At 34.4% G+C, this 14,124-nt stretch overlaps 1 protein-coding gene across 2 annotated transcripts; it reads right to left on the reverse strand.

Annotated features, from left to right (window-relative positions):
- Window positions 1-7,686: 7,686 nt before the first annotated feature.
- On the reverse strand, window positions 7,687-12,915 carry LOC149022615 (heterogeneous nuclear ribonucleoprotein 1-like). 2 transcript variants are annotated; one of them, XR_016172438.1, is made up of 3 exons: window positions 12,508-12,915; window positions 9,874-11,158; window positions 7,688-9,334 (listed from the first exon to the last, which is right to left on the reverse strand). XR_016172438.1 is itself a non-coding variant. In XM_089150631.1 (2 exons), the coding sequence occupies exons 1-2, from the start codon at window positions 12,727-12,729 to the stop codon at window positions 9,980-9,982; spliced, it is 1,401 nt and encodes a 466-aa protein (XP_089006757.1). In that variant the 5' UTR covers window positions 12,730-12,915; the 3' UTR covers window positions 7,687-9,979. The 2 variants fall into 2 exon arrangements, 1 of the variants encoding a protein (XP_089006757.1); XM_089150631.1 differs by having other exon boundaries at window positions 7,687-11,158.
- Window positions 12,916-14,124: the final 1,209 nt, after the last annotated feature.

Consider the following 14,124-nt stretch of genomic DNA (forward strand, 5'->3'; position numbering starts at 1 on the left):
GCTTTGTTCCCAAGGCCCTAGTGCCCTCTTTCATCAAGCTCAGACTGTTGACCTTATTCATGGAGTTTAGATTCGAAACAGTTCAACACCTATGGCCATTTCCTTTTCGCAAATGATATAGCCTTGTCTTTGGTGAAGTGAGACTTGAAAAAATACAAAATCTGAAAGGGTTTATTGATGTTTACTGCCAAGTGAGCAGATAAAGCATAAAATACTCCTAAGTCTTTCTCTTATCTTCAATCCTAATGATCTACTCAAATTTAGGAGGTTTCAAGAATAGTAAAGATCCCCCATGGCAATGCACCAAGAAGTATATGGGCCTGCCTTCTCACTATGGTAGTGGTAAGAAAGAAGGACTTGCTGAATTAAGGAGAAAACAACGTCAAAATTCAAAGGATAGGCTTCTTATTTACTGTCAAATGCAGGGACCGTGATCAAGTCAATAGCACTCACCGTCGTTGCCTCCCATTTTTATCTACCTAAATCACACCATAAAGATCTCAGGAAAGCACTCGCCGTCATTACCGCCCATTTTTATCTACCTAAATCACACCATAAAGACTCAGGAAAGCTACTTCTCGATTTTATTAGAGGGAATGAGGCTCAAACCTAGACCTCGTTAGTCTTTTTGCCTCTGCCACCACTACATATTTTCTCCATACAAAATCTTGATTCATAATCTCGAAGCATTTTTAGGAAGCTGGACTTTTTATTTGCAGTTTTCAATCACTCCCTTATACTTTGACTCTATTTACTAAAACTCCCTTAAACTTTCGATTTCACAAAACCGAACCTCTCACCTCAGTTTATCCCTTAATTAGTTAATTTTTTAAATAACCATAGTTACCCTTATTTTTTTTCCTAATTGAGTCAGTTCACATTATCTCGTCAAACTTATTATCTAAGCCGCCAAACTATCCTGCATCTTCCCAAAATGATACAATCAACTTCTTTATAAAAATAATAACCGAAAAAAGAGCGCTGAAATCAAGCTATTCCTGTAACTTTCAGGTTATTGATAATGGGACATTTATTGCCAATGGTAGGTTAGTTTTGAGGTTAAACACCAACCTTCAATGGGAGGTCTTGGGTTCACACCCATCCGGCAGTACCTATATTAGTAAAATTCAACCCCCTTAAAAAAATATATAAATTTGCGACCAAAAGAAAAAAGAGAAGATAATGGGACACTTATTAAGGAACATTACAAACTAAATATGGTCTCTTGATTCCAAACCTACCCTGCTTGATCACATTCAATAAGAATGTTAGTCTAACTATAAAATATACGAAAAGTAATTCCTAAATAATAAATACCCAAATGGATCTATTTATATAAATCAAGAGGCTATATATCTTACTTGTAACATTCCTTAAGCGGCCCATTATTAATGCCTTGAAAGTGACAGGTATGGTTTGATTTCATTTTTTTTTTTAAGTCGATTTTAGCATTTGAGAAAATGCGAGATAATTAGATGTTTCAAATAATAATTTCGACCCAGATAATGTGAAAAAAGGAAAACAATTAAATTAGAAAAATATAAGTATGTTATAAAATTAAGAGAAAATATAAAATACAAAGAAGAAAGACAAGATCAGTTCAACACTTCTATTGAGTTAGTCATTACATATTTATAATAGAACTAACATCTTCTCTGATATGGTAATATTAGAGTCTACAAAGAAATACAATATAATATTGATATGGAAGGATAGATTGTCACCCAAGATAGAAGGTGCATAGAATGGAAATATTGACTGCCAACATTGTGTAATGAGATGGTTGTGATCTTCAATTGAAAGTACAATCTCTTTGGGAGTAATGGACATCTATAAATAAATATTATTTATTACACTCCCCCTTGGATTTCCATCAATAGATAATGTACCTCGTTAAAACCTTACTAAGAAAAAACTCTGTGGGAAAAAATCTTAGTGAAGGAAAAAGAGTATATATATCTAAATAATACGTATTGGTAGCTGCCTCATTAAAAACCTTACCAGGAAAATCCAGTGGGACAAAACCATGGTGAAAAGAAAAATAGTGCAGCACGTGTTTTACTCCCCCTGATAAAAACATCATTGAATATCTTTAAAAACGCACACTCCAATATCATATATCAGCTTCTCAAAATTTGAAGTAGGCAATGCCTTAATAAATAAATCTGTCAAGTTATCACTTGAACGAATTCAATGAACATTGATTTCACCATTTCATTGAAGATCATGAGTGAAGAAATTTCGGTGAAATATGCTTCATTCTATCTTCTTTGATGTATCATCCCTTTATTTGAGTTTTGCATGCAGCATAATCTTCATAAAATATTGTTGAAATTCTTTTTTTTAGTAGAAGATTGCATGCATCATGAATGTGTTGTATCATTGATCTTAACAAAATATATTGTCAACTTACTTCATGAATCACTATTATCTCTGCATGATTTGAAGAAGTGACAGCTATAGTTTTTTAATGCCATAAAATAGCTAACATCACTTGTGAATAAATAGCATGTTTGAAATATAGTTTTATATAAATCAGATAAATATCTTGCATCTGCATAACAAGTTAGTTGATGTCCACATTTATAAAATAACATAATGTCAATAATTTTCGAATGTACTGAAATATATGTTAACATTTCAGAGTTTTCGTATTGGAGAATAAATAAATCTTGCTAATACACTTATAGAAAATGCTACATCCGATTGTGTATTATCAGCAAGATACATTAATGCTCCAATTGCACTAAGATATGGTACTTCAGGACTAATAAATTATCTACTATTTTTTTGGGGTCGAAATGAATATTTTTTTATATTGAGCGATCTCACAACCATTGGGGTACTCAATGGATGTATTTTATCTAGATAAAATCTCTTCAAAATATTCTCTGTATAAGTTGATTAATGAACGAATTTCATTCGTCAAATGCTCAATTTACAAGTCAAGACAAAACATTGTCTTTTCAAGATTTTCATTTCAATTTTCTTCAAATAATCTACTACTTTTGGAAATTCTTTAGGAATTTCAATGATATTTAAGTCATCTTCATATACACTTATTAAAACCAGATCCATATCCTTTAATAAAAATACAATAATAAATTGCTTCATTTTTATACTCTTCATTTAGTAAATATCCACTAAAGAAGTTATACCATATATGCCATGATCATCTCTGAAGCCTTATTGAACAAATTTCCTAGGAATTTTTTTATACTTCAGGCATTTTGAATCCTTCAGGGATTTTCATATATATTTCACACTCGAGTGAGCCATATAAATAGGCTGTAATAATATCTAATAGACACATGTCAAAATTTTCATATACTGTCAGATTAATAAGATATATGAAGATATCTGAAGGTGATTGCATCCACCACAAAATAACATGTTTCCATGTAATTAATACCAAGCCTCTGCAAAAGTTCTTGTGCCATAATTCATGCTTTATATATCACAATTTCATTCTTTTTCTCATTACATTTTTCGCACGAAAACTCATTTGTACCCCACTGGCTTTATATCTTCAGATGTTGGACTACAGATCCACTTTTTCAAGCGACTTCAATTATAATTGAATTGCGTCTATACATTTTGGCCAATCATTTCTTCATTATATTCATCATCAAATTTATATTCAAGATCCTTGTCTTGTGCATTATTTCAACAAAAACATTACGCAAAAATTGTTATCGACAACTTTATATTTTCGGTTCCATCTTTTTTCTGCAATGACATAACTAATCGAAATCTCTTCATTATTTTTAGGTACCTGAACCTCTTCTGGGGTTTTATAGAAAGTTATGCATTCAAGATCTTCATAATCAATTGTCTCCATATTATGACCATCTTGATCATTTGCTTATTTCCTTTTCTAGGATTTTATTATTGGAATATTGATCTTCCACGTTTTAACCACGGTTTAATTTCATTTGCATTGATAGATTGCCCTACTGGGACATCAATCCTAATTGGAGTACTTGTAGTTAGAATATGAGATTTTGTAATTCTTAGCAGGTCAAGCAAATCGACAGTTGATTCATAATATTTTGTAAATGCATTATCTTTTGAACTTCAAGTTCACATTGCTCCGTGCGATGATCTAATGGGATAATGATAATGCATTACAATCAATCTCTTTTTCCAACTGTTTATTCTCTCCCCCTCATGTTGAAAAAACTAATTCATCAAAATAATACTCAACAAGTATTGCTTTAAATAAATCTCATATCCTTGGCAAGATATTGAATTATATAAGGAGATTCATATCCAACATATATTCCCAACTTTATTTAGAGACTCATCATTGTGCGTTGTGGTGAAACAATTGGAACATAAGCCACACATCCAAAAATTTTAAGATGAAAAATATTTGGCTTCTAACATAAGCCAATTGTAATAGGAAAAATTTATGACAACCTTTTGGCTTGATATATACAAATAACAATTTGTTCCCATAAATAATGGTTTAGCTATTACTTAGAGATATTTAATAAATGATTTTACAAAACCATTTTGGATATAAACATGAACAACAGGCTATTCAACTGTGATCTCAGTTGTCATACAATAATTATAAAGCCTGAGATGTAAATTCACCAGCATTATTAAGAGAAACTGTTTTTATCTTATAATCCATAAATTGTGCTCTTAATTTAATTATTTGAGCTAACAATTTCGCAAATACCAAATGCGAGTTCATAATGAACATACATGTGACCATTTTATAGATGCATCTACTAAAATCATATATTATCTGAATGATCCACATGATGGATGAATGGGCCTATATATTTCACCCTCTATACGTTTAAAAAACGTAGAATGTTCAATCTCAACTTTAGCTGGTGAATATCTAATAATAAATTTTCTATGATAATAAGCAATACAAGAAAATTCACTTAATTGAAAAATTTTATGGTTCTTCAATAGATAACAAATGAATTTTCAATAAAATAAATCACGTATCATACTTGATCCGGGATGGTCCAACCGGTCATGCCAAATAATAAAACTATCAGAATCAATATTCATTTGATTTACTCAAGCATATGTTTCAACCATGCAAATAGTCATATAGTACAAATTGGGATAAAATATCTAACATTTTTGTAGTGATATATTGATACTCATTTTACCATTATTTATAGTCTCAATTTGATAATCATTTTGGCAAATAGCTTGAAACTTAATAAGTTTCTTTGAGACTTACTACAAAATAATGAATTATTTATAGTCAATTTCATCTCCCAGATATAATAAATTAACTCTTCCAGAGCTTCCAATCAATGTTGATTATTATGTGAACATCGGCTTCCGCATCATCAAAGAATATTTCAGTATAATATCCGTCGCATATAAAAGAATATCCACATTCTCCATCAAAATGAAACAAAATACATCAAAATATATTATAGAAATCAATAAAAAAATTAGAAAAGAAAAAAAAATTAAATTTAAGATAAACTAATATATGAGATGAGATTTGAAGAGAAAAGAATTACAAACTAATATAATATTAATTTTTATTTTATTTGAACTTGACTGATATAATCAAATCTTCAACTATTATCTTCAAAGGAGTTTACAACATTTAGATGTGTAGTATCTGTGAAACCATCAAAATCATCCCTTTTATAGGCAAAAATTGTTCAAGTATCATGATTTTGAAAAATCCAATTTATCTCCACATTATTTTTATTTTTTTAATTAAGGCTTGACAAAGCTTAATTAAATATTGTGGAGTATGACAGATACATGTCTAATGGCTTTCATACCACATCAATAACAAATATTGTTTTCACTCCTTGAAGAGTTATACTGAGAATTCTTATTACTCTCTTATTTATTTCCATCATAATAACGATAATTATTCCGGCTTTTGCCTCGTTGTCTTCTACATTCATAACCATAATTATAATTTTGTCTTCTTTGAGGCATATCATGAATTATTATATTCACTTCAGGGAATGGAGCAGAACTAATAAGACAAGCTTCATGACTTTTCATTAATAGTCCATTATTTTACTCAGCCACAAATAGACATGATATCATTCAGATTATTTTTTAAAATTCTTTTTACAATATTGCTATTGTAACAACAGATTTGAAGCTTGAAAATTTGCTAACAAATCTTAATCAATAATATTTTCTCTACAGAATTTTAATAGAGAATTAATTTTAAAAACTAAAAAACTGGATTTTTACAATTTCAAATATTGCAACTTCATGTGCATCTGCAGAAATCTATTTATTTACAATTCTAAATCTTGCAACTTCATGTGCATCTACAGAACTGTATCATTTACAATTTCAAATCTTGCAACTTCATATGCATCTGCAGGACTGTATCATTTACATTTTCAGAATTGTATCAAATCTTGCAACTTCATATGCATCTGCAGGACTGTATCATTTACATCTTCAGAATTGTATCAAATCTTGCAACTTCATGTGCATCTGTAGACCTGTATTCATTTATAGTTTCAAATCTTGCAACTTCAAGTGCATTTAACAATTTTTGTGGTGCAAGCCTAACAACCACTATATACAATAAATAAAATCATTATTGGTTAATGACAAACCTCAACTGTTAAGGCAACGTAATATTTTAATTGATTTTTATATTCAATAAAATACATACATTTTTATCACGATGCACTTACATTATAAGATGGACAAAGTAAACTCCATTGATTACAAAAACGCGCGAGGAGGTCGATCATCTTTTCACTTTGGAATAGAGAGCATAATGATATATAGTTTTTCGTCTTTCTTCTCAAAACGCAATACTTTGAGCGGAGTCATTCACAATTACTTCAAGTGGAATCGTGCTGATAACGTGTAATAAAATAAAGAGAAAATATATAATACAAAAAAGAAAGACAAGATCAGTTCAACACTTCTATTAAGATAATATTGATATGGAATGATAGATTGTCACCCAAGGTAGAAGGTGCATAGAATGGAAATATTGACTGCCAACATTGTGTAATGAGATGGTTGTGATCTTCACCAATATTGCATCCTAAGGTAATTGAGATCTTCAATTGGAAGTACAATTTCTTTGGAGTTAATGGACATCCATAAATTATCAAGGGAGTGGGAGAAGGAGAGATGGGACTTTGAATTTTTCTTTTTCTTTTTTTAACCCATGAAAAAATAGATGTGAAATTTTGAATAAGAAAGTTCGCTAAATAGAATCTTAAATGTTACAAATTCCCTTTTTTTTTTTTTTTTTTTTTTTTTTTTTTTTCTTCTTCTTTCTCTTTTTTGAGTAAAATTTCTATCAACATTGGTTAAATGACTAAGGAACAAAATTTAAAATATCGGTATCAGAGTATCATATCGATGAGATGATTTTAAGAGACGTATCGTCCTATCCTGTGTCGAGTATTGTATCCCAGGTTTAAAGTATCGGTATCCAGTATCGAGTATCGGTCAAGTGATTTTAAGAGACATATCGTCCTGTATCGAATATTGTATCGCTCTGACTAACGTATTTTAATGTAATTTAATGGAGAGACGTATCCAAATATATGGTATCGTGGGATACTTTAAACCTTGATTGTATCACTCTAGCTAATATAATTTAGTGTACTTTAATAGAGAGATATATCTAGATATATCGTGGATAAAATATAGATACGTATCAGCTAGTATCGTATTGTATCATAAGATACTTTAAACCTTGCTAAGGAATATGGCTTTTGGCAGTTCTAAAGAAGAGAAACATCATCTCATAGATTTGAGAGCCAAGCGTTGAAACCCTACAGTGACGGAAGTTTCTGATCTAAGATATGGCCAAGTTTCGCAAGATAAGAAAGACGATGCCTATTTGCTCAGATGCCCAGTCCATGCAAAATTCTTTCTGGCATTGCAAAAGTTATCCACCTTTTTGCTCCTTTAAATGACCAAGCATGACATAAACCTATCACACTCTTCTCAGATGACAATGGAAGGAGATGAGTCCGTTTCAATTTCAAAACATACCCAGCCACGTTTCATTAGAAATGTTTTGGAATAAAATCCACCTTTGAACATTGATAAAATAGAAAAGACTCAAAATAAGCTCGTATGTAGTGTGATTGATAACATAATCCTTTATTCATTGAGGTAGAAGATCCGGATCATGGACACCAAATCTCTAACTCGGTAACGTTCTCCATATCCCAGCAGAAACAAATGAAGTCCAAAGAGCAGAAGACTACACGAAGGTGGGTCGAAAATCCATACAGGAAAAGGAATATGAGAAGAGGAATCAAATCTAACTAAACTCAGGAAGAAAGTCCAAAAAGGAAAAGGAAAGACAAGTAGTGAAACAAATCTACCCAAACCATCACCCACAAAACTGCCTTGCGCAATGAGTTTGTTAATAGGAAGCAATCCTCAATAATGTGTAGCATGCGCCAAGGAACAGCAGTGAGTGCCCTCCTTGGGGATCAACAAGGAATAAAAGAGCATTTTCTGGCAAAACTTCATGGGACACCAAAAGGAGGCTGGCGACCTAAAAAGCAAACACAAAAGCCTGCTTCTCAAATCTTCCTGAGAATGAAAACATCCAGCAGCTCTCCATAGAAACATCCCTTCGACTTCCATTAATATCAGAAATGATTATATGCATAGAATTGAGAGACATTTGTGGGTGCAACCATACAGCCGTAACAAAGATATTGCAACTACCTTTATGATAACCACAATTGAGATATTTCTAACTAGCCAAATCAATATGCAGCTACATTTCTTAAAAGTAAAATGGGCAAGGCAGGGGTTGAGTGGCAAAACCAAGTAAAGCAGAAGACAGGGAAAGGAGGGGGAAAAGAAAGATTTTCCTACTTCACTAACCTTTACTCCAGACCAAAAGAAAGATCTAACTTGTTCAAATACACTATGAAAGACAAGGGAGTGATAGTTGCATAAGAAGGAACTAACTAGATATAAATTCAGTAAATAACAGAAATAGAGGAATGAATGTTAAATGGGTCACACCACATGAATCAACTCAAAACAAATTTAATCAGGAAGACATTGAAATGGTGTTTGCCATAACGAGCATGGGACTGCCATAGCCTGTTTAGTAGACATACCACAGGTCCACCAGGCTTGAGTACTCATGAAGGATCTTCATGACAGAAATCTGAAGACTGCTGGAAGTTTGAGAATGTTGTTAGCCTCATCTGGCCCTCCCAGACCTGCTTTAATGTGTGCCAAATCGCACAATCCTCTTTAAATGCCATTTCCACGCCACAAACCCCCATTAAATACCTTTTGAGGTCGCTTACAAGGGTAGACAACTGGTTCCCACTCAGACGACGGGCATCTCCCTCTCCTCCTGTACAACAAGGGCAAATACAGGAGGAAAATGATTATGCCATTGTCAAATATCTCAACTACCACTACCATTATCGCTAGGTATTATGCAGAGTGATCAGCCCAAGTGGCCTAGAGCTCCACACTGATTACCAAGAAGCCTCTCTACATCTCTACTTCTGTTCTCTATCTATCTACAATACCAAATGAAGCTACAAGGATACCATCACTATCAAGCATGAGTTTCCAATTATAAAGCTTTGTACTTGCACCAGCAAATTCCTACTCAACTGCCAATAAAATAGAACTATCCCACGCATTAAAAGACATATACTTAGCTATGTGTCATCCAGACAAACAAATAAGTCTAGTAGAAACTCTACCTTAGGCACCACAGAAAGAGAGTGAGAGAGCAAATCAGCCATAAGACAACACTAAGCAAGCAAAATATAATACTACAACTTGAAAGTAAATACTAAAGAGTATCAACTATTCCTCAGAACGCATACTCATCATATAAGAATAAAATACTGCAAACTACTGGGATTTAAGCAATCCAACCAGTCCCAAGATCAGCTGCGATCTACATGTACGATTGCTCCGTGTCAGTTGAGAAGCAGTCATACGGGAAGAGAAGTCTGCTTGAAAAACAACCAATTAGTCTGGATTACTGCTGTGCCTGCCGGGATTGAGCACCACCATAACCACCTCCATAACCAGCCTGACCACCTGGAGGTCCGTTTGCTTGGGCAGTCCCATAGCCTCCTGCTTGTGAGGCATCAGACCTCCATACAGCATTTGGATACCCTGAGTTTCCATTTGTATCACCATAACCACTTCCCATGTAGCCACCAGCCCCAGTCCCTTGTTCACCCCCACCAGCACCAGTGGGAGCATTGTTGCTTGGTGCACTACCAGCACGTCCTCCAACAGCACCATATCCACCCTGGCCACCATAAGATCCATCTCCTCCACCATATCCACCATAACCATAACCTTGATTACCATAGCTGGCAGCTCCACTAGGAGACTGACCAGTAGATACAGCACCAGCACCCCCACCACCAGCACCAGCACCAGTAGCATTCCATTGAGCTGCAGCCCCATAACCTGCATTAGCCCCATAGCCAGCGGAACCATATCCAGAAGGCATTTGATTATTCCATGGGCTTCTTGGGCCACCAGGTGGGCCAGTCATATAACCAGCACTTGGGGCATTAGGATTTGCATAGGCCCCAGCAGGGCCACCATAACCAGCAGTGGCACTACCATAGCCAGCAACACCATAAGCACCATAACCGTTGTTTGCTGCACCATATCCATAGCCAGGTGCACCATAGCCTGAAGAACCATATGCCGGGTAACCACCTCCGGCTGTTTGAGGTTGCACGTATCTGTTATCTGCCCGACCATCATAAGAATTTGTGTTACCACCAGAAGAACCATATCCCTGATAATTTCCACCACCCATTGCACGGCCACCACCTCCAGGGTTTGCATCTTTTGGAAGTGCACGCTTGACTTCAACTAATTTACCATTCAATTCATGGAAAGTCTTGTGCAGGACTCTGTCAACAGCTTCCTCTGAATCAAAGGAGATGAAACCAAATCCACGAGGGCGTTGGGTAGTCTGATCATACATAACTACTACATCAGTTACATGGCCATATGTCTCAAAATACTGGCGGAACCCATCTTCTGATAATGTGGGAGGCAAGCCTCCCACAAATATTTTCTTGGTCCTGATATTGCCTCCATTACCAGAGTTGCTTCTCCCTGAATTCAGGTTTCCAGACCTAGAGGAAGTGTGTTGTTCCTCTCTTGACATAGCTCTTTTAGCTTCAACCTGAATAGCCAAAGCAGGAGTTATACTGCAGAAGGACATACATATTGGCAGCAATGACACTATATAGAGACACACAAAAGGATTAGAAACATACAGAGAGTGAAAAACCTCCCAGGAACAAGGATATAACAAGATTGATACAACATAACTTATAAATGTTGACACCAGAATCTTCAAAAAGACAGAACAAAGGGGGTTATATGACAGCCAACCTGTATCTCTCACAGCCCAAATATACCAAAGATGCAAAAGGGAATAACATGACGCTAATCACAATAGTGTAGGAGCAAATGACTCATAAATTTTAAGAATCAGACCATTACTCCTACAGTACCCAAAGAAGGAATAATGCAGTACAAGAACAAACTGATTTTTTGTATGACAATAAATTATATAATAATAATAAAACAAAAATAAAAATCTTTATTTAGTAATCTACCAGCAAGATGCCACTCATTGCAAGTACTAGGAGAATCACAAGACAAACTTAAAAGCCAATCCAGAAAGTATGAAATCCAAAGCCGCCACAAAAGAAGAAAAGGGTATACAACAGTAAATAATATTCCTAAAACATAATCACTGAAGCATTAAGCCATATTTCTATCCATTAATTATTATATACAGATGACCATCTAAACCAGAAGCTAAATCATTTTCAACTGAAGCATATACTCATTACGTTCGAAGAAAATCTAGCATACATTAATATATAGATGGCCATCTGAACCAGAAGCTAAATCATTATCAACTGAAGCATATACTCATTATGCTCAAAGAAAATCTGGCATACATATTTCAACAAGTGTATAACCATAACCATTGAGTAACTCCAAATAACCAACATTTCAAAACCAAGCAGCAACCGAGATTAGTAAATAAAGCTAAAAATCTCCTGCAAATGCAAAAAAGAGAGTAAGAAACATCAAGAGAACAAACTGAAGATATCAATAAGAAAATTCCAAAGACATTATCTCAGATAACACTTACAACCCCAACCACCCTCATTCCACATTTCGGCCACTGGATCATAAAATGAGATAACTTAACCGCATCATTAAATATATATAACGTAAAGCAGACACCCTCGAGCCGGATCCGCGAAACAAGTTTTACAAAAAATTTCTCCAAACGCATAGATCAAAAGAAAATTAAATATGAAATCTATGTGAGACCTAACATATACATACTCAAAAATAACCAAAAAAAAAGAAAAAGTACGAACGAAAACAATGCGCCTCCAAAAAAAAAAATCCAGCAACACCCATCAAAGATGACTCATCAAATCATCAAAAAAGAAGTCAGAAGCCAGGTATAAACACATGAAGCAAAAGAAAAAAATGGAGTCGTACCGTTCTCCCATCAATGGTGTGCTTATCTTGAAGAACCCTATCGAGTATTGAGGGATCCGAAAACACTACGAAACCAAAACCTCTCGGCCTCCCAGTAACCTTATCCCGCATAATCACAGTCTGCGATACCTCTCCATAGTTTCCAAAATATTCCTTGAGTTTATCTTCTGTAGTATCCCAAGAGATCCCACCAATAAAAAGCTTTCCTTGATCTGAATCCATTGACCTCTAACCTGACTATCTCAGTTTCAGTTTCGATTAACACTCTTATCTTCTTCTTCTTCTTCCCCTGTTCTTCACACACTCTTACGTTTAAAAGTTGAAGAGGAGAAGATAGAGAAAGGGGGCAAAGGGTTTCTCCGCCAAAAGGAAATCCCCCGAAGACGCTCTTGTCTAAAATATCTACACTAATCCAATGCCCTTGAGAGAATAATAAAGAACGAAAACCCCGACATTAAAAACTTTTATTTTTAACGGATGAGATGTGGTGGGTAGGCTTGGATGGTCAAGATTTCTTCTTCGTCGTTGCTTGAGTTGACGGTACTGATTCAAAGTAGGGTTTTGGAAGTTAAACATTTTAGGTAACTTGTTTCATTACGGATTGGACCCGTATTCTCTTTCGGTAAAATGTTACCGAGAGGATTTGGACACCGTTGAATGGTGTCTTGTTCACGTTTCTGTTTAAAGAGAATGAAATCAGTTTTTTAAAACGGTAAAACAAAAATGGGTTAAAAATCTTTGACTTAGATTTCTTCATATATCAATATACCTAGGCATATGTTGAAGAGGCCAATAGGGTTTGTCGGGATAAAGAAGAAACCAATTACACTTATTCACCACACCAAATTTTTTTTTTGGTAGAACTACACCGTGTTTCATCAATATGATATGAGAGAGAAGTTGTGCATGATCTAATCCCTTCAGAATACAAAGGTGACATTGTAAAGGAAAAGGTGGTTGCATTCAGTCTCTATTTGAATGTGAAATATGGATCCATTAGGATTCAACGGCTGTGATTACAAAGACTACAAAGATAGGAAATTATAGTTGTTGGATCCTAAGATTAGGTGTCTTGTAAGATCAAATTACACATATGCCCTTTGGGTTGACCAGAATTACCATAACTAGCCTTCAAATTTTGAAATTATGGATATGTCATTGATGATTCACATTGTCAAGCTTTATCTTGTAAAAACAAATGTTAGTTTTGGTCAATGAAGGGACAATCGTGGCAAGGGAGGTTGGTTCATAGGCTACGAATTTAGGTTGGAGGCTAATTTAGGACTAATGCAAGGAAGTCGCTTAGCGAGGTCCAAGGGCTTGGAAGTACAAAAGTCTTTATTTTTTTTTTTTTTTTGGTCAAAAACAAAATTTTATATTAATTGAAAAACAGACAAACCAGGGGACTTGGTCGATAATAGAGAAGTATGGATGATAAACAAAAGTGGATCATTCCACCAAGACTGAACCAAGGAAAGCCTAGATGCTCCTTTAGCAAGAAAGTCTATAAACATATTACCTTCCTTAAGAATGTAATGAAAATATACATGTTGAAAATAAGAGGATAACCTCTTAATATCAGAAACTAAACTAAGATTCATCCAATCTAATGAAAAG

The sequence above is a fragment of the Hakea prostrata genome, chromosome 3 (assembly GCF_041222555.1).
Source record: "Hakea prostrata isolate BN-2017 chromosome 3, UWA_Hpros_2, whole genome shotgun sequence".
Taxonomy (NCBI): domain Eukaryota; kingdom Viridiplantae; phylum Streptophyta; class Magnoliopsida; order Proteales; family Proteaceae; genus Hakea; species Hakea prostrata.

Bases quoted from the DNA above. Each gene is read 5' to 3' on its own strand.
- LOC149022615 (XM_089150631.1), bottom strand. From the start codon at position 12,729: ATGGATTCAGATCAAGGAAAGCTTTTTATTGGTGGGATCTCTTGGGAT. The intron at 11,159-12,507 runs GTACGACTCCAT...TTGGCTATTCAG, and splicing joins ACACCATTGATGGGAGAACG to GTTGAAGCTAAAAGAGCTAT.